This window comes from Trichosurus vulpecula, chromosome 2 (assembly GCF_011100635.1).
Source record: "Trichosurus vulpecula isolate mTriVul1 chromosome 2, mTriVul1.pri, whole genome shotgun sequence".
NCBI classification, from domain to species: domain Eukaryota; kingdom Metazoa; phylum Chordata; class Mammalia; order Diprotodontia; family Phalangeridae; genus Trichosurus; species Trichosurus vulpecula.
In genome coordinates this window covers 307,952,187-307,976,639 of record NC_050574.1, presented here as the reverse complement: position 1 = coordinate 307,976,639, position 24,453 = coordinate 307,952,187, and the positions used below count along the sequence as shown (strand labels likewise).

The 24,453-nt window shown below is 38.0% G+C and overlaps 1 protein-coding gene across 1 annotated transcript in view; it reads right to left on the bottom strand.

Moving 5' to 3' along the window:
- LOC118837073 (contactin-associated protein-like 5) overlaps positions 1 to 24,453 on the bottom strand; it is a 240,330-nt gene that overhangs the window by 131,438 nt on the left and 84,439 nt on the right. The window contains exon 6 of the mRNA XM_036744077.1: positions 1,730 to 1,994. Coding sequence (XP_036599972.1) covers positions 1,730 to 1,994 — 265 coding nt within the window. The remainder of the gene's footprint in view (positions 1 to 1,729; positions 1,995 to 24,453) is intronic.

The following is a 24,453-nucleotide window of genomic DNA, read 5'->3' as shown; positions in this document are numbered from 1 at the left end:
CCCATGCTTTTCCCCCTGACACAGCCAGTACTCTCCACAAATCCAAATCTTATTCTTCATTCCAGATCCATTCTCCTCCATGTAGCCATCCTAAGCCACTACCACACTGATTGTGCATTCCTCTGAACTTCATTTTCACCCATTTTCCATATGACTTATTTTGAGACAATCTAGAACTGGAAGCTTCTGGAAGGAAGGAGCCAAATCTTACATTTCTTTTTTATCTCTCTTAGAATCTTGCATAGTAGTATCTATGCAGCACTTATGTCAATACTGTAATACTTTCAGGGATCTGTGATTTTATCCTTGTTGATATTCATTCTATCAATACATTAAAAAAAAATACAGTCCATCAGTTGGCAAATATTCAAAGCCTTTCCAGCTTGACAGGACCCACCAGACCACTCTGTTAGCATAGACTTTAAGGATTCTGTATCAACTTTACATAACAGTGAAGCATCAAAATAGGCTTTTCATGGATATATAATCAGTCATTCAATAAAAAAAAATGTTGAATAAAAAAAGAAATCTCACTTTATTGAGGTCTGTTTGATTAGTAAGCTCAGAGAAGCATTTGACATTGTTTCTCAATTCATTTCTTGCTGGATAAATAAAGGCAGCTATTATTTACATTCTCCTACTGGAAATGATAAGGCATAAAATGTTGAAATAACTTAACCAAGGTCACATGGTCAGAGATGAAGCTTAAATTAAAAAAAAAACCTGGTCTCTTCACTCACTGTTCAATGTGCAGAGAAATGACACCATTTTCAGGGTCTTTAACTTCCTCCTCCATAATTTAAGAGAATGCTATAAACATCATTTGAAGAAAGTACAATTCAAGGAGAGACCCATACATCAGAAAAGAGGAAGCCCTCCTTCCACCCTGAGTCCTTACCAGCTATGTCAGTAAGCCCTGTGCAAACATGAATTTATATAGAGAAAAGATTAAACAAGCAGAAGACTCAAATGAAGCTAATAGGAAATGAGGTGGGAAATGCAGAACTACGGTTAAGGTCACATTTCTTACACTATTCTGTTTTCACTTTCAGCAGAGCACTGTACATCTCTGTTTCTAATAAATAATCCATAAAATGGGCATGACTATACAAAACAAAAAAAGTGCTTATGAGTTGAAGGATTTATGTCTTTTCCTCTCTCACACATAAGGAAAGGTGAGAGGGAGAAAAAAATAAATGCTAATCGAAAAATAATTTGTTATTTTTAAAAACAAATGTCCCACCAAAGGAGAAAATAAAAGGCTGTTATCAAATAGAAACAAGAAAAGAAGAGTGTGTACATGGACCATGGATAATACTCTAACAGGAGGTCACAATGAAATCTCACACTACTGACTTGCCAAATTTATGGCTGGCTTGCTATTTATCATCATCATCAATTGCTTCACCTTTAATCCTGAAATTTCCTTCCTTCCTTTCATTTTTCTGTACCATCATGTACTGTCATGTCATGCAAGGCAGTATGATCCTAGACATATTAGGCACACAATTACTAACTAAAATAATTAAAAATACAGCAGTAAAGGGCCTGACTAAAGGCTAAAATTCAGATGAAAAGAGGCCTGAAGAAGGGACAGTGGAGTAATAACTAGTCTCTGTGATGGGCAGCTAACCCCTTAAATTGGTATCAGAACTCTATGCCAAATATCCTAAAGCTGGTTTGATGACTAAGAAACAAATTTGACTAGGGCATGAGAAAGATCAGATACCTGTGGGGATTTCCATGGAGCGTTCTGTCATCTTCTGGATAACAAGCCTCAGCATCCCATCCTCCAGGTAGAGCAGCAGGATTCCCGAATCCTCTGACAACACTGTTGACAGGAGCAGACCATCTCTGTTCCAAGTTCGAAACTGGAAACTCACTGAGAGCCCATCAATTTGGGGAGTGCCGGGCAGTAACAAATAACTGCTACTGGAGCTGACAAACGTGATGGGAACAATTTGTGGTTCTGAGCAGGAAAATGTGACATTGCCCTGGAAAACAATAAAAAAGCAAACCCATAAGAGCCATTTTTTATTCTGCAATCTGACAGCTGATATAAACAACCACCAGAAGCTGACCTTAATTTCAGGATCACTCAACATTCAGCTATGAGTTATTAAAAGAAAATATGTCAAGGAGGCTCATAGACACAAGCTAGGTACTTGTAGGTTCCCGTTTGGCAGGTCACAATGCCATCTGACATCCTGGGACAGCTCAACTGGGGAGCTTGAGAAATCTCCAAAATATTTGCTAAGGAATTGAAGAAAGAAGACACTTTGCTGGTGAAAAATGGCTTAAATAGAAATCAGCAGATGATATGCTTAAAGAGTATATTGTGCCTAGATAATTATTAAATAACAGATCAGCACAATGTTCTTAAGCACATATATTATTCATACATATGCATAACAACATAGTATACACATTCATGTGCATTTGATGCCAAATTTTAATCAGTTGATAGTCAATAAACATTTATTAGACACCTACCATGTGTCAATCACTATCCTAAGTACTAAGAATACAAATAAATAAGATAGACATTGCCTTCAAGGAGCTTATAATCAAATTTGGAAAGAAAACACACAAAATGAAGCAAAAAAGGAGAAAGGTATCCAGAGAGGGGATATGACAGAGAAGTCTAGATGAGTGCAGCTGGGTGGAAAATGAAGAAATAGCTAGTTTAGTGTAACAAAAGCAAGTATGGTATCTGGTTTTGCTCCCACAGAAGCTATCCATTTAGCTGAGTTAAAGTTTACCTACCAAGACAGTGGCCATCCTGGTGTCAGGGAAGCTAGAGAGGCTAAACCAGTTAAACCAGTTCAATCTTATCATGTCAGTTCAAGGGACAGGTCTTGGTCGAGTGTCCAGGCCTACTAATCTGCATAATTTGCATATGTTAAAGAGGGAATGTAGGGAAATAAAGAATGTAGATTAATCCTAACTCAGACAAGGAAGACAGAACTAATTAACTTCACTTTTGCTTCTGTATCCTTTCTATCCTAACTATGTAAACTGTATAACTTAAGAAAAGTATATAGAAAAGTAAAGAATGTAAGCTAACCCTAATTCAAACTAAGATGGAGGAACTAGTTACCCTCGCTCCTGCTTCTGTATCAGTGTAAGTGTTCCTAGTGAGCACTGCACTTGCTCTCCCATGAGGAGTGTAATAAATTCATTCTTTTGCCCACTCAAGTCCTGAGTTCTTTGGGTGAGAAACAGGCAAATCACATGAATCTTCCTAAGGTTATGCTACCAGGAAAGGAATGAGCTGCGGAAGCATGTCTTGCTTGGGTTTACTTCCTGACCCTGTCTTGGGGAGTCCTGTGATCCCCACAGCAGTGTTAAGGAGGCTACCACTTGGGTTCCTGTAGTCTGCACAGCCTTCTTAAGAGGCCATCACTTGCATCTTCCAGCCCTGTCTCTGGAGCCCTATGATCTTTACCACCATCCTAAGGAGCCTTCACTTGGCCCTTCTTCAGGGTCTAACCCTGCCTAGGAAGTCCTGTGACCCCCACAGATTAAGGCAGGGCTACCACTTGGTCTTCCTCAGGAAGTCCTGTGGTCTGCACAGCCTTCCTTAGGGGTTATCACTTGGGTCAGAGAAGTCTCACGATCAGAGGACACTGAAGAGGAGTGAGTAACAAGGCTGATGGAAGGTGATGAGATTCCCAGAAGCATGACAGAGAAGTTCAAAGGAATTGTGTCAGTTTGGAATTTGTTCATAGATTTAGAGCTAAAGAGATTTAGAAACCATCTAACTGAACACTTTTTTTTGAGCAATCTGAGGACCAGACAGGTTAAATATTTTGACCAAGATCAAACAAGTAGCAAATGGCAGGGACATAATTTGAACTTAGGTTCTTGGATTCTAAAAGTAGCTTCTTAACTGTTCAGTGTCAAATAAACAGAACAACTAGTTGGATAACTACATATTCTACTTTTCAAGTATATAGTTGATTCCAGTATACGGTATTGAGTAGTGGTAGACACAAGATCAAAATTTCCTCAGCAACATCATCAGTATAACCATTATTATCCTACTCAATTCCAGAAACACCAAACAAAATTAAACCTAAAAAACATTGTTAGGTACCTTGACTTAGTGGATAAAGTGCAAATCTTAAAGTCAAGAAGATCTGGTTTCCAATCTTACTTCTGACATATTAGCTATGAAACCCTGGATAAATCACAATTTTCATGAGCCTCAGTTTCTTTATCTATAAAACAGTGATGACAATAATTGATAAAAATAATTATTATATTTATTAATTAATATTATTAATTATTAATATTAATTAATATTATTATAATTGATCATAATTGATAATGATGATAATTCAGATCCTTCAGGATTGTTGTGAATTTCAAATTAGACAATGTAAAGTACATTAACTATGATATAAACATCAATTATTATGAATATTATATGCTATGAACATTAAGAAAAAATAAATCATGTCCTTAAGTAGTTGTTCATTTTTTAAAATTTTAATTTAAGTTCATTTTTTATGTGTATGAAGTGCCTAGTGCTATACAGAATCAATTAACAATCTCAGTCTGAATCCCCTGAGAACTGACAATATAAAGCAAATAGTATGGGCAGGGGCCCACATAATGAACATGGACAGCTATTTGGCCCACTGGATATAGAGCTACATCTTGAGTTAGGAAATCTGAGTTCAAATCCATGTTCAGAAACCAACTTGCTGTGTTACCCTGTGTAAATTTTCCTTGCCTCAGTTTCACTGTATGTAAAATAAAAGCCTTGGAATCAATGCCTCTAATGTCACTTCCAGTTCTAAATCTTATCCTGTGAACTTCACTAGAATCAAATGTAATTATATGAAAAAAATTATAATTCCCTTCTCAGTCCTCAAAAAATGAAATATATCATAATTAGTCTATTCTTAAAGGATTATCTACAGGAAAACCTTATGTAATTTGGTAAACATAAGAACTATACAAAGGCTTCATTGTTCTATGAAAGCAATGATTTTGGATAAGCAAATATGCAAACTTCAAATAAATGCCACAACTACTCACACACCTATTTTCCATTTCCATTAGGTACTTAATGCTAATCACCACGATACTGTGTGTTCATTCAAGTAAATTTAACACATTATTCTCTCGGAAAGAACCACAAAGGCATCCCTCAAGCAATTGAGTGTACCTTTTAGCCAATACAGAAAGACAGCCCTTGGGAGAATACAATGGGACAGATATACCCAAGCAGCTCCAGAAACAAATAGTGGTTATGCAAAGGAAAAGTGACCCACAACATAGAAGCTCCTAGGCCTAAAATGGCAGATAAGGAAAATGAATTTCTCTAAAATTTCATTTTCCCCAAAGGACAGACTGAATTGTAGAGTAAGAAGTTAGTAGAACTCTCACTGGAAAAAGGTTAGAATTCTTTTTTTTCTTTTCATCTTTGTAAATTAGCTTTACAGCTACAGTCAATAAAACTCATCTTGGAAAAAGTATGCATTGCACACTACATATTAACAAATTCCAGCTCCTTAGGTTACTGAACACAAATCCTGTATCTCTCTTCTGATGCCCTTCTTACCCTCATATCTAAAAGCTTTGTCTCAAATATTATTTAAGTGTCTGTCATAACTTTTTCAAGTAAACTTATCAGTTAGATAAATTCTGAGGACAATTTAACCCAAAGATGAAAACGTTGGACAGGAAAAAAATTAACACTCAATTCTTTGTTTCTTCGATTTTAAGATTCTTATAAAAGTATAAGGTCCTCAAGAGAAGAAAGGATACCTTCATTTTCAAACATTCCCCACACCCTACTGAGCCTACTAACCATTACCCAATTAGGCCATAAATACAATGTGTTGTTCTGAACTTTTGCTTAAGATCTGGACCTGTGCTAACTGTCCTGACTAGGCAATGAGACAAAGGGGAGTAAATGAGAAGAAATAAGAGAAAAGAAAAATGAGAGAAGAGGTAAAGGCTGGAAATGATGTAAAGGAGAAAAGGGTGATAGGAAGGAAAAGAAAGAAAATTCAGTCTGGGGAGCTGTCCATTAGGATTGAAAACTTTTTTTTTTTTTTGGATATACACCTGTGATTTCACCAGTGTGGAGAATTCCCTGACGCATCTAGAAAAATAGATGACTAAGCTCCTGTCCTCATTGTCAGTATGTGACAGAAGACTTCCCAAAGCTGAGGATAGCTGACTATCTACTTTGCTTAGTTGCCCTTTATAAATGACACAAATGGGGATTTGGAGTATTTTCTCATTCTTTCACATCATTTTTTTTCTGGTTTTGAAAGAGCTTTACTTATTACCTTAATATGTCTAAAGAAACTAAGAATTGTTAGAGACAGAAGTCCAGTAACTTATAACCTGCCTTTCAAAAGAAGTATGAATAGAATGTATTAAATTTATGAAATTTAATTGCAGAGCATGATGTAATTCTTAGAAAGGAAAATACCTCATCTACACCTCATCTCCTTAAAAACATTGTGCTCATTTAACATTTAATGGAGGTAGAGTGGAATGAGGCAGGAAGGTAAAAACAGTACAGAAAGGACAAAGAAGAGTAACAATTCCAAAAGTTTCTTGAATAGAATCCAAGGCCAAGAGCTCTTGATGTATACAAGAAGTTTTAAAATCAGTAGAATGTCAAGTCATAATGATGGTCTTTCCTTTCTTTCACTCTGCTTCTATAATATCAGTTTCTTTGAAGTCCCCCCCAGGGAATAATAGCCAACTATTGATAAATAAGTACTGCTCCATATTGGGCCTACATCAATGTATCATTTCTGTTTTATAATCAAATGCTAGCAAATTCAAAGACTGTACAATGAAATCAGTGTTGGAAGTATGCCCATATTTTTAAAGTTGGAAATTCTTCACACACATTTAAAAAAAATTAAGACAGCATTTCATCAGACTTCCATTTTTTTCTTCTTTATAAACCCCAATGTATGGAAGTAAGCAGAGAAAAATAGTTTTACATACAAGAGTTGGGGAAAATATGTGTATCAAGCATATATGAACGTTTAGTCCAAAAATGACATAGCCTATGAACATCATGGCCAGAAATACTATTAATCTGATGAAAAAGGAATTTCTCCATCTGAAGAAAGCAGATAGATATATTTCTCTCTCAGTCCCAACACAATCTGTAGAGAGCTATTCCTCAGCTCTCCTCTTTTTGTTGGAGGAGAGGGAGGTCTTATTCTGAGTATCTTTCAGAAATTAGAGAGGACAGAAGTAGATTCAATGACAGCTTTTCTTAACATGGGGTCTGAGAATATGTCTGTACATATACATACTTACATACACATTAATACATATCTTGTGTATATGCATACATATTTATGTATATCCATATCCATCTGGAATCCTTCTACAACATTCCCTGCAAATAGTCATCTAGTATCTGCTTCCATACCTGCAGGGATTGTAAACACACCATTTCTTGAGACAATCATTTTAGTTATGGACAACTACGATTGATAAACAGTTCTCCTGTAACTGCCAGACTGGCTATCTAGGAAGCAGAACTGTGAGAAATCAGCATTATCTTAACATTGGCAAAATGTGCTTGGTCTCTTTTGTCTTTTTCCTTTTATTCTGTTTTCATGGTAATGTTTTCAAGGGATATCTTGCAGTTTTCTGACTCCAACTCTTTGCCGAAGACAAGAGAGCCTTGCCTTCTACTTTGTTCCAGAATGTCCTTCCTATGCCCTCACTCTGCATATTTAACTCTAGCTCATTCCTTAGCACCTTTTTCATTTAATTTCCCTTGTGAAACTTTCCCTCATCACCTGAGCCTACAGAGATAATTCCCTCTTCTGAATTAGTATACTTCATACTATTTTTATCACATTATTTACTGCACTGTATTACTAGCTAATATATTATGTGTCTATGCCTCATCTACTGAAAATGTTTGTCTTCCCCATAAGGGAAAATATCATCTTAATTCACTTGTTTCTTCTATAGAATATTTACTTATACACAGTGGGAAGGTTCTCAAAAAAATCCAAAAAACAAACAAAAAAAACTGCTAGTTGAGTGAAAGGTATTTGTAACCAATTAGTATTTAAGATAAGGAAAAACAAAAGGTTTGTAAAAAAATGAGGTGCTTGCAGAGGTGGGGTGAATTCTTGAATAGAAAATAGAATTTTAAGGGCCTACTTGCTATAGAAAAATAATTTGCAAGACTAATAATTCATTATAATCTCAGGGTAACATGGCACTTTTGATAAAGGGCTGTCCCCATATTCGGGAAGACTTGGCTTCAAATCCTGCCTCTGACATATATGAGAAAGGTGACTTAGGTGAGTCATACAACTTCTCAATGCCCCTGTGATCCCCTCTAAGATTCTTAATTGCAGATCTACTTCTGGAGAGGGAGTTTCCTTAATAAGAGTTCCCTATACCAATAAATCCACAATTCCAGTCCAAAAAAATAATTATTCAAGTTACTTAAATTTCAATTTGTTAGAGAATAATGCTAATGGGACCAAAGTCTTCAGCTTAATCTCCATGTGAGGAAAACACCTTTGGCCATATCAGTGAATGGAAACTACACACTGCATGGAGATTGATTCAAAAGGTATATCCCTAGTTATGCAGTGACTATTATGTAGTGTAGGCAGGAGACTGTGGATGTATCAGTGCAAGTTACCTACAATACTGAAAAAGCACCTCACAACAAGTGCTAATACTCAAAATAGGTCAGTCAGTCAGCATATTAAATACCTAAACATGGGGGACAAAAAGAAAGGCCAAAAAACCCACCTTAAAGCAAAATCCACATCCTCCACCCTTCCCCCCGCCACGTACACATAATGGCCCCTGCTCTTAAGGAGCTCACAGTATGATGAGGAGACAAAAAGAAAATATTTAGGTATAAAAAGATATAAACAGATAAAATGAAGATAACAGAAGGAAGGCAATAGCATTAAGGGATGGATTAAAAAAGTTTTCTAGTAGAAGGTAGGATTTTTGTTGTTCAGTCATATCAAACTCTTCATTATTCATTTGGGGTTTTCTTGACAAAGATATTAGAGTGGTTGGACACTTCCTTCTACAGCTCATTTTTACAGACAAGAAGCAGTATTTGCAAAGTTATTTGCACAGTACCTGACACTTAAGAGGCAGCTAATTAATGTGTGGTGTTTTCTCCTTCTCTCCACTGTGTCATTACTTAGCTTTGTGAGAATAGTCATGAAATATTGGAATGATGTCAAAGGAATTTCAGTTGAAGTAACTAAATATACTAAATTAGCCAAGAATATTTGGGGAGTATATGATATCAGCTTTTAAATATTTGAAGAATTGTCAGGAAGTTCAAGTACAGCCTCAGACACTTACAAGTGGACAAGTCATTTAACCACGATTGCCTCTTCCTGACTTCAGGCCCAGTGGCCTATCTACTACACCACCTAGCTGCCCTTTCCTATGTGGTAGAACTACTGATTAAAGCAGATAACTTGTAGAAATCACATAATTCAAAAGAACTACTGATGACTTGAGATATAGGCAAGATGTGTAATTGCTTTTGTGATCTCCTTCCTAAAAAAGATGACTTCTGATAAAGAGAATTCTCTTTCAAATATACCATTTGAATCATGTTCATATGTGTTGTTTCTTTAAGTTAATCAATCAACAAGCCATTTGTTTAGAATTTATAATCTCCTAAGCACTGTTTGAAATACAGAGAATACAAAACAAAAGTCCTTATTCCCAAGGAGCTTACATTCTAATGAAAGACGGAACAAATACATGTATAAATATTTACATTAAAAAAATAGAGATAAATACAATTCAATACAAAATATTTAGATGCAGGATTCTTTGGTAGGGGACACACTAGCAGTTAGGAGGCTCAGAAAATCTTCATGCAGAAGATGGTGTTTGAGCTGAGCCTCAAAGGAAGAATGAGATTCTATGAAGAGGAAAATATGGGAGGTGGAGTAGGAAGAATAGAAAGAAGTCCAGTTTGACTAAATCCTTGTGCAGGAATGGGAATAACATCCTCTTGGAAATTATTGATTGAAACCATCCTAGTTGAGACTAGGAAAGCTAAACAGGAATTTGGAAGACCTTGGAAGTCTTCTGGCTGTTCTGCTTGGAGAGTGGGCTTATGAGAAAGAATGTGATCAGGAAAGAATTTGGAGGAGTGACCAAAATGTGGTCTTTGGTACAAATAATTCCATCATTCATAACCCTCCAGAATTCATAAATGTCTCCACCCAGCATTATATATGTGTATGTATATGCACACATATATAAACATACATATATGTATGTCTACGTGTGTACATATATATTATATATATATATATATATATAAATAATCTCCTTTTTACACACACAAACTGAATACGTCTCAAAAATTCCTTATAATCTAAGCATACCCTTTTATATCTGCTGCAAGACCTTGTATTGAGTCTTGGATGAGTGTGAAAAACAACAGTAGGTCAAAGGAAAGATATATATTTGGGAAATTGAACCAAAAATGAGGAGCTAGATGAAATTAGGGTACGAATGGAGACAAAGACCCTGATGTGCAATCCATTCCAAATGAATCTAGTAAGTATTTATTAAATGCCTACTATGTACAAGGCATTATTATGTACACAATACAGCCTGCTTCCCCATAGACTCCATATTCTAGTTAATAATTATTTAAATAAGCAATAATATAACTGTGTAAGTACTGTCTCAATTCCATTGCTCTTCACAATTAAATACTAAAATGCATAGCCCAGCAAAACAAATTTCTATATTGATCATATCCAAAAATGTATATTTCCTTCTGCATTTTAAGTCCATTACCTCTTTGGTAGGAGGTGAGCTGTGTATGCTGTTTTTGTTTTTCTCATCAGACTTGTAAACTCATGGTTTATTAGTACATTAATCAAAATGTAAAGTCTTTCAAAGTTGTATTCTATATATCATGATTTTATAAATTGTTCTAGTCTTTCTCACTCCATTCTACATCAATTCATACAAATAATTTCAGTTTCCTCTGAAATTGTCCATTTAGTCTTTTATTATAGCAATAACAATAATAGTATATGAGTGTAGCTGTTTTTCCACAGGCCTTCCAACATTTGGCCTTTTGCTCTTTTGTAATCTTTGTAAATCTGGTGGGTGTGAGTGAACCTCAGAGTTTCTTTAACTTAAAAATTTCTATTAGTTATTTGGAGTATTTTTATACAGTTGGCAGTAGTCTGATTTCATCTTTTGAAATATGCCATTTAAATATTGGTGAATGGTGGCTGGTTTGAAACATTTGAATCAGACCTTAATCAGAGAAACTTGTTTCAAAGTTGTGTTCTCCTTTAATCTGTTTCCCTTACAATTTTTACAGCATTTGATTTATTTATACAAAACATTTTTTGTTTTATGTAATTAAAAACATCTAATTTATCTTCTTTGATCATTTGTATCACTTGTTTAGTCATAACCAATCCCCCTATTAAAAGGGCTTAAAGGCAATTTCTTCCCACATCCTGTATTTTACTTATGGTGTCACCTGTTGTGTCTAAATCATTTATGTGGAGTTTATTTTATTATAAGGTATTATCTAATTTCAGTCAAATTTCTTTCCAGCACTTTCATAAGATGTTGTTTTTTTTAAATAAGGAGTTTTTTCCTTAGCAATTAGGATTTTGGGGTTTATCAAGCACTATGCTATGGTATTCATTTGTTTCTGTATGTTATATGCCTTATCTGTTTCACTGATTCACTCTATTAATTTAGGAATTACAACTTTATAGTATACTTTAAGATATGGTATTGCTAGATCTCTTTCTTCCCATTAAAAAAATTTTCCCTTGAAATTCTTGAATTTTTTACTCTATGAATTTCTTTATTTTTCTTCTATTACAAAGCAACCATTTAGTATTTTAATTTATATAACAATAAAAAGGGATAATTTAGAGGGGATTGTAACTTTTTGTTATATTGGCTCAATCTACTTTATAAGCAATTAATATTTCTCTAATTATTAAGAGTATTTTTATTTCTGCAATGAGTATTTTATTTTTTGATTCATGTCATCCCTTGGTATATATTGGTAGAAATACTCCAAATATTTTATAACATCTGTTCTTATTTTGAGTGGAATTTCTGTAATTCTTCCTGCTAAATTTTGTAGGTAACATTAAGGAATACTTACGATTTGTATGGATTTATTTTATATCACATAAATTTGCAAGTTGTATTTATTTATTTTTGCTTCTAGGGGGACATGGGACAAGGAAAAGGGAACATGCATTTATTAAGTGCCTACTATGTGCAACATACTATACTGAGCTATTTACATATATTATGTCATTTGACCCTCACAAAAACCCTGGGAACTGGTTGCTATTATTATCACCATTTTACATTTGAGGAATCTAAGGTAGCAAAGAGTTAAATGACTTGTCTACAGTCATACAGTTTACAAGAATCTGAGGCAGTATTTAAACTCAGGTCTTCTTGACTGAATATCCAGAATTCTTTCCACAACCCAACAACTGGCAGAGTACTGATCCAACTCTCTTTCTATTTCATGATGTTGCATCTTAATAATTCCTACTGGTACTAAAATGATTGATAAGGAAAAATAAATAATAGTTCTCTGTGTTGATTATCTTCACTGTATTATACACACACACACACACACACACACATACAACGCACACACACACACTCACATAGCTGGTTGGCACAGTAGGTAGAGCCAGTGGTGGGATTCAGCCAGTTCACACCAATTCCCTGGGACTGGTTCTGGTGAACAGGTTGTTAGCAGGGGTGGAGCCTAGGCTCTGTTCATTGGAGAACCAGTTGTTAATTCATTTGAATCCCACCATTGGGTAGAGCACTGGGCTTGGAATCAGGAAGACCCATTTTCATGAGTTCGAAATAGATATCTAACACTCATTCACTGTGTGACCCTGGGCAAGTCACTTAATCTTGTTTGCCTCAGTTCCCCACCCGTAAAAGAAGCTGGAAAAGGAAATGGCAAATCACTTCAGTATCATTGCTAAGAAAACCCAGACACAATTGTCAGACACGAGACTGGAATGACTGAACAACATAGAGAGATGGATAGATGGATAGATAGATTGATAGACAGATAGAGACTAGTCTAGAGACAGCAACAGATACTCACACACAAAATTGTTCATTGTTGTTTCCAACATTAAACTGTAAGCTCTCTGAGAGAGAGCCTGGACAATCTGTTGCCTTTTTTTTTTTTGTATTCTCAGTGATTGGCACACTGCCTGGTACATAGTGAATGCTTAAAGAAAATGTTGTCTCATAACAGAAAGACAATGGTTTCAGGAATGGTATCTTGAATGTGTTAATTTTAAGATTGTTCACTCTATCACAATTCTAAGCTATATGCTTATTACATTTAACTACATCAAGTTAATCATATCCTTATATTAGCTGAATCAGAGTTATAAATATTTTTAAACAAAAAAAAGTTAGTCTAAATTTGCACTTAGCTATTTTCAACTTTTGCTCTATGACCCCAGTGGTTGTGATGAACGGAAATCCTGGGACTAACAGTTCCCATGGAAGTGAGAATGTATTTAGGGCATGTGAAAGCAGGAAAGAGAATAAGCACTTATATAGCACCTACTATGTGTCAAGCACTGTGCTAAGTACACAACTATCTCATTTGAAAGGGTAACATTATTTATGGAAATTGTTCAACCTCACTGAGCAACCTGTTCCAAAGTTTGGCAGGAAGACAGTCTTCCCTATTTCAAACTTTATGAAATCTTTTACTCTAATTTAAAAAAAATCTTCATTATCATAATCAATATGAAGCACATTCAGTGTCTTTAAGGTATGGTGCAACAGAGAGGGAATATGGAGATTCTGTTTCTGCTCTCCTTAAATCCCTCATGTAATTGGGGAAACAAAGTTATCTACACAAATTATTCAGTGGCATATAATTTATTAATATCTTTTATGTTCAAGTAGTGTGCTAGCCCTAGAAAGGGATACAAAGTTAGAATTAGATGCTATCCTGTCTTCAAGGATGTTACAGTCTGCTATGTTGACACGACTTATCTCATCATCCTACTGAATCTATTTACTTTTGACCTAGAGCTTTTGTTGGAAATGTAGAACATAGAAATGCCTTAAGCTATAGTGTCTTATTATTCCTTTTATAAGGTAAATTCTCATTCCCCCAGGTCAACCTCACAAGCAAATGGAAAGAGCAGTTGTCTGACATTTTGGAAAGAAAGTTTAATTTAGATTCAAGAGAATTGTGTTTGTATTCACCCTCTCACCCTTACTAACCATGTGACTAGGGACAAGTCATATCCTAATAGAGTGCTAATTTAATCACATATAAAAATTATAAACTACAGGGATTTTATGAAGACCACTGTAAATCCTAAAGCCCTACATAAATATGAGCTATTATTGTAGAATAGAAAGCATCACGATCTTAAGGGACATTAGGCAAATTCTCTTTTCTCTGAAATATCAACCATTTGAAATTCCAAAATTAAGACTTTATTCCTTTGGGTCTTCTACTTTCTTCAGTCTGCAAGCAATTAAAAAGTGATTTATCCTGGAATGTGTTAAAGTGATAAACTAACACCTTAATTATCAATTAACAACTTAGTTGATAGTCAGATGGCAGAGTCTGCCAGAAAGAGATTTTGAATTCACCTAGGATTGATGAGGGCACAGTCTTTGGGAACCCCCTTGAATCTGGAATACAGTCTTTGGGAGCCCCCTTGAACTGTCCTTGAATCTTCCAATTAGATCTGGCCTTCCTCAGAGACTATAGCCTCACATTATCATTAGGCCCAAATCTCTACCTAAACCTTGCCCTCTATTGTTACTATAGGTATGCATGCCTTCAGTTACTTCCCAACCTTGGTACTATCAGTATCCATGCCTTCAGCTACTTCCAATCCTTAATCTCATTCTCTTGGTTCCTGGACTCTGAACTCACCTGGTTCCTCCTTAGACTCCTCCTCAAGACCCTCCCTAAACCCCTCCTCTAGTCACCCCAGACCACCCCTCAATCCCTCCTACAATCTTTGTGTATATAATCTCCATCTTGCCTCCATGAAGGTGCTCAGGTTCAATCTAGCTCAGCTCAGATTGAGTCTGGCCGGCTTGTGAAAACAGGTGTCACAAAGGGTGGGATTTCTTAAAACAGCCCATTATGGTGAATCCTTAATAACTTTGTCTTTTCGCTTGGCTGAGACGGCTTGAGTCAAATTCTTTCGGCAGGTCCCGGCATGTAGATACTTTGGGGTGTCGAGCACCTCTCAACCCTAAATCTCTTTATTTTTGGTTCTCTGGCATCAGGAATACTGCTCATCTCAAGTTTTTTCTCCAGCCAAGACTGAAAGGTAAGCCTCTCCCTCTCCCAAACCTCTTCTTGCTCTCCAAGCATTTTGGAAGTGCTTTTCCAGCCTGACTTCCCAGGTCCCCAGTAGGTCAGACAGCTGCTCGCTGTCTCGGACTCAGCCTGACACTCTCAGGTTCTCGGTCCAGTGGTTTATGTTCGAGGCCACAGACCTGGGCACACCTTCTGAAGCATAGAGGACAAGGACGGTCGCCCTATCCGGAAGTGCGCCCCCAGTTTTCTCAATTCTCTCAGCACTAGGGAATGGGAAAACCCCAGGTACCTTTTTGTGTTTATTTTTTCCTGTCTTGCTTTGTTCGTTTTTGAGACTTACTCCCAGATCCTCCTTGGAGAGGAAGGGACTTCCAGCCCCCTGGGCTCACAATGGGTCAATTCTCCTCAATCCCCCAAAATTCACCCTTGGGCTGTCTTTTACAAAATTGGAGAAAATTTAAGTTCTCTAAAGAACTTAAAAAGAAAAAGCTGGTATACCTTTGCAATACCTGGCCACAATATCGCCTAGAAGGCCATGAAGAGTGGCCTATTTTTGGGACATTACAATACTCTTTTACAGTTAAAATTATATTGTTAGCGAGAAAGAAAATGGACAGAAATTCCTTACATAATGACCTTCGTGGAGCTTTCTCAGAACCCCGTTCTCAGAAAAGATTGTAAGATGCTCATACCTAGAGCCCCCCGACAAAGGGGCAATGGGGGTCAACAGGACATTTTAGATAACCCCTTCCTTATGGCTCCCAGGGCTTCAGCTCCAGCCCCTCCTCCTGCTCCCCAACCTCCCCGGAGCACCCTTGATTCCTGTGCTCCCCCTTCCGTGGCCATGCCCTCTTTCTCTTGGTTTCCTGTAGTGCAACCCTCCTCTTATCCTGCCTCCTTCATGGTCCAAGTCTCCTACCCTGCATCTACCCCCATGGCCCCTCCCACCTTGGTGACCCCTGCTCAGGTCCCAGCCAAGGGTCTGGTTGAGGTGCCTCCCTCTGTGGCCCCTTCCTCTGAAGGGACCCCTACTCAGGTTATGGCCTCATGGTCTGCCCCTATTTCAGGCCCTGCAGTATCTACCACTGTGGGTCCTACCCCCGAGGCAAACCCTACTCAGGTTCTGGCCTTGGGCCCTGCCCCCATGGCAGTACCTCCTTCCCTGGCCCCTCTCTCTGAGGTGGCTCCCACTCAGGTCTCTTTGGTATCCCCCTCTCTGACCTCTACCCCTCTTCAGGTACCAGCCAATCTTCTCTCTTGCCAGCCAAATGCCCTGGCCTTTCAGTCTAATCTAGGTCAGCCAGCAGCTCCCGGCCCCTCCCTCACCAGAAGCGGGACTTCCTGTATCCCTCCCCAAGCTTCAGGCCCCACAGTGCCTTCAGGGCTTTTTTCCCTGACGGAATTGCCTGCCTCCCCTACTGGGGCAAGGAGAGTGCATGTTCCATTCTCCATTTCAGATCTCATTCAAATCAAAGAAAAACTGGGGAGATACTCAGAAGATCCCACTAAGTTTACTGAGGGTTTTAGGGATCTGTCCCTGCAATTTGAACTTTCTTGGTGTGATTTGCATATCCTCTTCTCTACCTGTTGTACCACTGAGGAGAAGAGGAGAATATGGGAACACGCTCAAAAATTTGGGGACAGTTTGGCTAGCAATAACCCCATAAAATACCCCCCAGGAACAGCTGCTATTCCCACCAGTGACCCAGGATGGAATTATCAAAGGAGTGAGGACAGAGAAAAGAGAGACCATATGGTAATTTGCCTGTTAGAAGGCCTAAGAACTGCATTTCAAAAGCAAATAAATTTTCAAAAAATTAGGGAGATTACTCAGGGAAAAAAGGAAAACCCTGCTCTTTTCCAGGCCCCACTAGTAGAAGCTATTAAGAAGTATACAAATTTGGATCCTGAGTCTATTGAAGGGGCAGCAATACTTAACATGTATTTCATTAATCAGTCTGCCCCAGATATTAGGAGGAGACTGCAGAAATTGGCAATGGGACCCCAAACACCTCAGGCCCAATTACTGTGCTTGGCCTTTGGAGTGTATAACAACAGAGACCTGGTTGCAGTAGAGGAAAGAAAACACAGGGAAAGAGCTAGAGACAGAGAACATGTTCAATTCTTGGCTGCTGCCATGGCCAGGAAAAGACTCAAGGAGCACCCCTCCAGGGAGTCCCCTTGGAAGTCCATTGGCTTGGGCAGTGGGGAAACCTGCTTTCGATGCCACAAGGAGGGTCACTGGTCCAAGGAGCGCCCCTCTAGGGCGCCCCCCTGGAGGAAGCCCCCAGGATCCACGCCTCCAGGACCATGCCAAGCATGTAACCAGGAGGGACATTGGAGGAAGGATTATCCCCAAGGTTGGAAAAGTGGTAGAACCTCCTCCTAGTACCCTGTCCTCCAGTCTTCTCAAGACTCTGAAGGAGGGAAAAGCCTGGGGCTTGGCTGTGCCCCCACTTTCTCCACCTCTCTCACAGAGCCCTGGGCAAAATCGAGGCAGAAGGTAAGGTTACCCACTTTATCACGGCTACGTTCTCTTGTTTTAACTAGTTGCTCTGGCCCTACATGCCCCTCGACCCATCCGGTCATGGGCATCAAGGATCTGTTGTTTGAACACTCCTTCTCTGGCCCTGCCCCCTTGTTGGGAAGGGACCTGATGGTGAAATTGGGAAGCCAATTTTCTCTAGTTAAACCTCATAACTCCCTTTTCCTTCTGTTTACCAGACCTCCCCATGTTCCCCCAGATGTGTGGGAGAGGGTTGAGCCAATTGTTTGGGATCAGGGAATTCCTGGGCAAGCTACTTCTGCCACCCCAGCCATAGTTCCCCTCCATTGCCTTCAATATCCAATTAAGCCCAAGGCTTGGGAGGGACTGCAACCATTAATTGCCACTCAAGGCCCTGACTCACTCCCTCTAGAGTGGGGCCCCTACCAACCAAAAACTTTTAGGACTTTGAAAACTAAGTTGACCACCACTCCAGGATTAGCTTTACCTAATCTAGAAAAACCTTTCACTTGGTATGTTGGTGAAAGGAGAGGACAGGCTTTGGGAGTCCTAACCCAGTCCTTAGGACCTGACCTCAAACCAGCTGCCTGTTTTTCAAAACAATTAGACTCCATGACTGCTACAGCCACTCTAATTGAAGAAGCTTCTAAACCTCTAGCTGACCAGCCCTTAGAAGCTGACACCCCATCAAGTTCAGAGCATCCTAGAAGCAGATGGCCACCAGTGGCTAGCTAACCACAGGCTCAACAAATATCAGGACTTGCTCTTAGACACCCCCGACCTAATTTGGATGTGCTACACACTCCTGAACCCTGAAGCAGTGTGGTACACAGAACAAGTGATTAGGGGAGCTAGGTATGAAATAGTCATCTTTAATTCCCACCAGGGATATTGTCCTTTCTCTGTACTCCTGTACTGTCTGTTTTGTTGTTTGCTTAACCTCCTTGCCAGGTTTGTGTTCTCCAGGCTCCAAGCCATCAACTTCCAGATGACTGCTCAGACCGTGTACCCCTTGAACTGGACCCATTGAGGCAGGGACAGCTATACACCCCTTGCCAGCAGGAAGCAGTTTCAGAAGCTGAGACCTTTGTCCCTGACCCCAAAAGAATTTGGGTCCTATTTGTTTGGGGGGGGGAATGATGAGGGCACAGTCTCTGGGAACCCCCTTGAATCTGGAATACAGTCTCTGGGAGCCCCCTTGAATTGTCCTTGAATCTTCCAATTAGATCTGGCCTTCCCCAGCCTCACATTATCATTAGGCACAAATCTCTACCCAAACCTTGCCCTCTATTGTTACTATAGATATGCATGCCTTCAGTTACTTCCCAAACTTGATACTATCAGTATCCATGCCTTCAGCTACTTCCAATCCTTAATCCTATTCTTTTGGTTCCTGGACTCTGAACTCACCTGGTCCTCCTTAGACTCCTCCTCAAGACCCTCCCTAAACCCCTCCTCTAGTCACCCCAGACCACCCCTCAATCCCTCCTACAATCTTTGTGTATATAATCTCCATCTTGCCTCCATGAAGGCTCTCAGGTTCAATCTAGCTCAGCTCAGATTGAGTCTGGCCGGCTTGTGAAAACAGGTGTCACAAAGGGTGGGATTTCTTAAGACAGCCCATTATGGTGAATCTCTAATAACTTTGTCTTTTCGCTTGGCTGAGAAGGCTTGAGTTGAATTCTTTCGGCAGGCCCTGGCGTGTCGGTATTTTGGGGTCACGAGCACCCCTAGAAACCTATGGTTCCCCTACAATCATCATTTTGATTTTAAACCTCTTCAGGATCACTGTACATGTTAACTTGCTTTAAAGAACCTTAGCAAGTTCCTCACATAATGCCCCTTTTTATTCATTTTCTACAATAGATAAGGATATAGGTACATTCACAGTGATAGTTTTGCTTATGGCCACCAAAAGCTCTGCCAAGGAGATATGACCAATTGTCCATGAAATGAATTATTCACATTGCCTTTGGGCACACTATCAAATCAGGTATGACAACTACCCTATGTGAAATCCTTATCTAAGGACTAAAATATTGATGCCCTACTGGAAGAATTTAATAATAGTAATTTTGACATTCTTGCTTTAAATGAAATCAAAAGATACAAGGAAGCTGAAGTTAAATGGAAGAATGGCTCAAAGGTATTCCTTAGAGTAGCAAATGAAGGAGCTGGCAATGTTATTTTTCATTATGACATAATTCATTTTAATTCAACAAACATTTATTGAATGTCTAGTATAAGTAAAGTACTGTGGTAGGTCCAGGGGATATAAAGATAAGAAACGACATATTTCTTGCCTTCAAATAGTTTACAATCTAGCTGGAGTTGGGGGAAGGTGCTGTCTTCACCTACATATATTGAAGCAGGAGGGGGAGAAGTAGACATGAAATTTTTATTGCATTGTGTTGGATTCTGTCAGCAATCACAATTAATAGTCTATTAAAATTCAGCTTCTGATCTGTCAAGAATACTTGGAAGAGGAAGTTGTTTCTAATGTAGACATGAAGTTTATGATCATCTAAATATAGTAACTAGAGAACAAGCATCGAAGTTCATTTAAAAAATGAGGGGAATCTTTTGAAGCTGCTACATTTCCACTCTACCTTGGGAAGCCACTTTAAATTATTCACTGGGTAAGCTTTACATCTGTGGATTCAAAACATATATTTTTTTTAAATGCCAAGCTTAGAGCTTCACATGTGCAATCTTGAATTGAGGTACAAACGTGGAAGAGGCTAGCACCTCTTGCAACCAGAAAATGATATCAGAGTGCCATCAGCCATCAAGTCTGAGTAAAAGTGCTGATAAATACTATGATAAAGCTTAAATATCCACCCAAGCTTTCTTATAAGGAGAAACTTTTTTTTTTGTTATTGTTGTTGTGGTGGTGGTGGTGGGTGCTGCTTGTTTGTTATCAGATAAATTGACATTTGTGAAAAATAAATATGTCCTTTCAAGACTGTCCTACTCCTCTTTTAAAGCATGCTTTTTTAAAAGCTAATTTGATTTGCAGTTAAAGAACCATTAATGTGTTATGAAGGCAGAAAAGTGAAGCAATTATCAGGCTTCTGCTTAAAAGACAAGATAATTCAGTAGACTGACCTTAGGAGTGGGAGCCCTGCTGCTCAGCTATGTCATCAGGGAGACAAGAACCTTCCACAAAAGTTGTCCTGTGATGCCTTTCCGCAAGTGTTTCCATTACAGAACTGCCTGGAGGGCATGGGTCTTTTCACAACAGGAACCGCTGATGCTTAACAAATTCTTGCTACCTGATTGACCCAGATGCTAGTAAGATCACAGAGGCAATAATAATTATAGCTATAAGGCTAAGACTTGATCACATCCATCAACAAGAAACTGAAGCAGAAAATCCTACATGGATGTTCAAGTGTTAATCCCTATCCAGATACAACACAGCATTATGGAAAGAAGTCACATGACACAGAAGATCAGGGATCTAAGTCTTGGCCCTAACACTTACAAGTTACATGACTTTGATTAACAAGAAATAATAAGATGTATTTTGAGTAGTGACTAGTCATATTTTCGCTTGTGACATAAGGACCAGAGTTGATTCAGGGATAGGACATTGTATATGTTCATTTTAAGACTGATCACCTTTATGTAGTGGAAGTAATGTGTCGTGTCTATTACAGGTAACTAGATCAAGCTGGATTGCTCATTGTGTTGCCTGTGTCCAGAGATGTCCTTTTGTTCTCTTTGAACCAAAAAGTTAATGTAAATTTTCACTTAGCTCTATGTTAATTACTTCCTATTTATCCAGTATATAGCTTACTTTGTATATATTTTGTTTGCATATTATCTCCCTTGTTAGATTGCAAGCTCCTTGGGGGCAGGGACCATCTTTTGCCTCTTTTAATATCCACAAAACTTAGCATATTGCCTGCCACTTAGTAGGTGCTTCAAAATGTTGATTGAATGATTGATAGTGCCTAGAGCACTGAACTAGGAATCAGGAAAGATTGACCTTGCAACTTGCTTCAGGAACTTAGTGTAACAATCTTTTAGCCTCGGTTTTTTTCTAGAGATAATAACGGCACCTACTTCTCAAGATTGTTTGAGGATTACATGACAAAAAATAGTTAAATGTTTTGTAAAACTTCAAACATTATATAAAAAATAGCTATTATTTTATCATTATCATTGAATAAGGAGGAGCAGGATTGTGATGGCCTTTATTTATAAAACAGTTTCCTCATGAAACTCTATAAAATAAGTCTGAGAAAACCAGAGCTCACTGAACTTAATTCAGCTGCCCAATGTGAAGGAACTTGAAAATGGCAGAATAGGGCTCATACTCAGGTCTTGAAGATTGTCATAAATTTGATATTATAGGAAACTAAAGGTTTCTCAGGACTAGCTGGACAGGATGAAAATCAAATTTAAGAAACATCATTCTGGCAGTAGTAAGCAGGATGAACTTGGAAAGGAAAGACTGAAGGCAGGAAGGATAAGATGGCAGATGTTAAATGATCTTAACTCAGGCATGACTCAGTGAGGACCTACAATAGAGACAGAATCCCTATTAACTGCCTTCGTTTTATCTTCTCATCAAGATGGATATTGACCAAATAGAGAAAAGCTGTAGAAAAAGCTGGAGATCCTTTTATTTTGCAATTAACATATAACATGAAGTCACCTTCTGACATATTGACTTGGGATTATTTATTTTGAGATGTATCTTTACTTTGCAGTGGTGTAGTTGAGTGCTTTGTCTCTCCATTTTTGCCTGTAAGTCATACAGAGCCCTAGAAAAATCTCAGTAGGGTCCTTTATTTGGGAATAGGTGAGGGTATGGAGGCATTACTGTAAATGTAATAGTTGCCTATACATCATTTCATTTCCCCGGCTCACAGTGTCCTTCAAAATAAAGTGAGGGTTATAACGTCTGCCTCCTGCTTGCCAGACACAGATGTTTCAGGGACGGATCAGCTAATAAGACCACTACTCCATATGTCGTCCCTCCACTTAGTACTCTTCATAACATTAACACAATGATTTATGAAACAGTGTATCTGACTATTTCTTGGAAAAAAAAATATCCTGTACTAAAGCAGGGCATCTATCAAAGCTAGTATTACTGGAGAGAGAGGCCGCTAGAGAACTCATTACTTTAACTTTTTGCATAGGAGAAAAATGGCAAAGTTGATTTGTACTCTTTCCTGGACTTTCTTCTCTTTCAAAAATCTGATGAAAAGTCCAAATGCTTTTTTCCCGTAATGACTTCAAATAACTATTCAATAGCTAGTCACTTTAGAATTTATAGCAATAGTTAAAAGTTGATGTGTTTTCATCTTGCACAAGAAAGAGTTACAAAGTGAAAGTTTTCTATAACGTTTATGAAACATTGCCCCTCAGACATGAAATTCCTTATATGACATGTATTTGGTGTAAGTTGAGTAAGGAAGCTACTGGAATAAAGTAAGGGAATTAGAAACAGATTTTTCTGGAATATGTAGATGGCACAGACTGCATTTGAACAAAATGGACAAGATGGGTCAGATGGAAGTTGCAAGGAATAAGCATCTGGGAAAGGGAGGACAACACTGTGTTATTTTGTTCTTTAAAGTATTTCTACAAAGGCAAAAACACATTTATCAAAGAGAATGCTCAGTAGGATAAAACATGATCCCTGACATAAGCTCAAGAGATTTAGGGCCTCACTATAAAATGAAAGGCTTTCTCTAACAAATCCAGATGAATCTCTAGGTCATTGGCCAAGACATAAGACAAAGGTGATATTTGTCCGTGTGGGAATATATTTTCCAGGCTTCAGACTATGGTAAACAGAAGATGGCAGTTTAAATTCTGAACCTATAGAAAAAAAGACTATGAACATCAGACAAGATCTACCACTATCTTCCTCCATCATCATCATCACCAACACCATCATCATCATCATGTTTGTTCAATTAAATTTACTCAACGATGTACTAACAAGCTTATAGATTTTGTATTTAAGAATCCATTTATTTAAATTATTTCAAATCAATTCAACAAGTTTGAGCACCTACTATATATGAGTCATAATGTTTGTTAATGTGTATGATGAGGGGAAAAATGATGCATTCTTTACTCTCAAAGAGTTTGCATTCCAAAATGCTTTATTTTACAAGTCAGTCATCTCCTTATAGAATCTGAGTGGGAGCCAGTTGCCATAATTCCCCTCGCCAGAAATGAGGATGCGTGACTTCACTGAAATTTCTATATTGACTAAGAACACATTTTCTTTCAGTCAATTAGAATTAGTAACTTTTGCAATTAAGACCTACGTCTCAAGACACTAGAAAGCTATTGCTGAAAGTGTGTGTTTGTTAGAATCATGGATTTTAAAAAAAGTTAACTAAGGCATTATTTTATAAATGAGGCAAGTAAAACCTAGAGACCAAAAACAAAGATACACAATTACCAATGAAAACATTTTCTCCATAACTGAAAGAGAGAGGATTGGAACTCAACTCCTGTTAGTCCAATTAGTGTTTTTTAATTAAAAAGAAAAATAAGAAAAAAAAAGTATAACCCATTCTTAAATAAGAAAAGAGTATACCCCATGATCCAT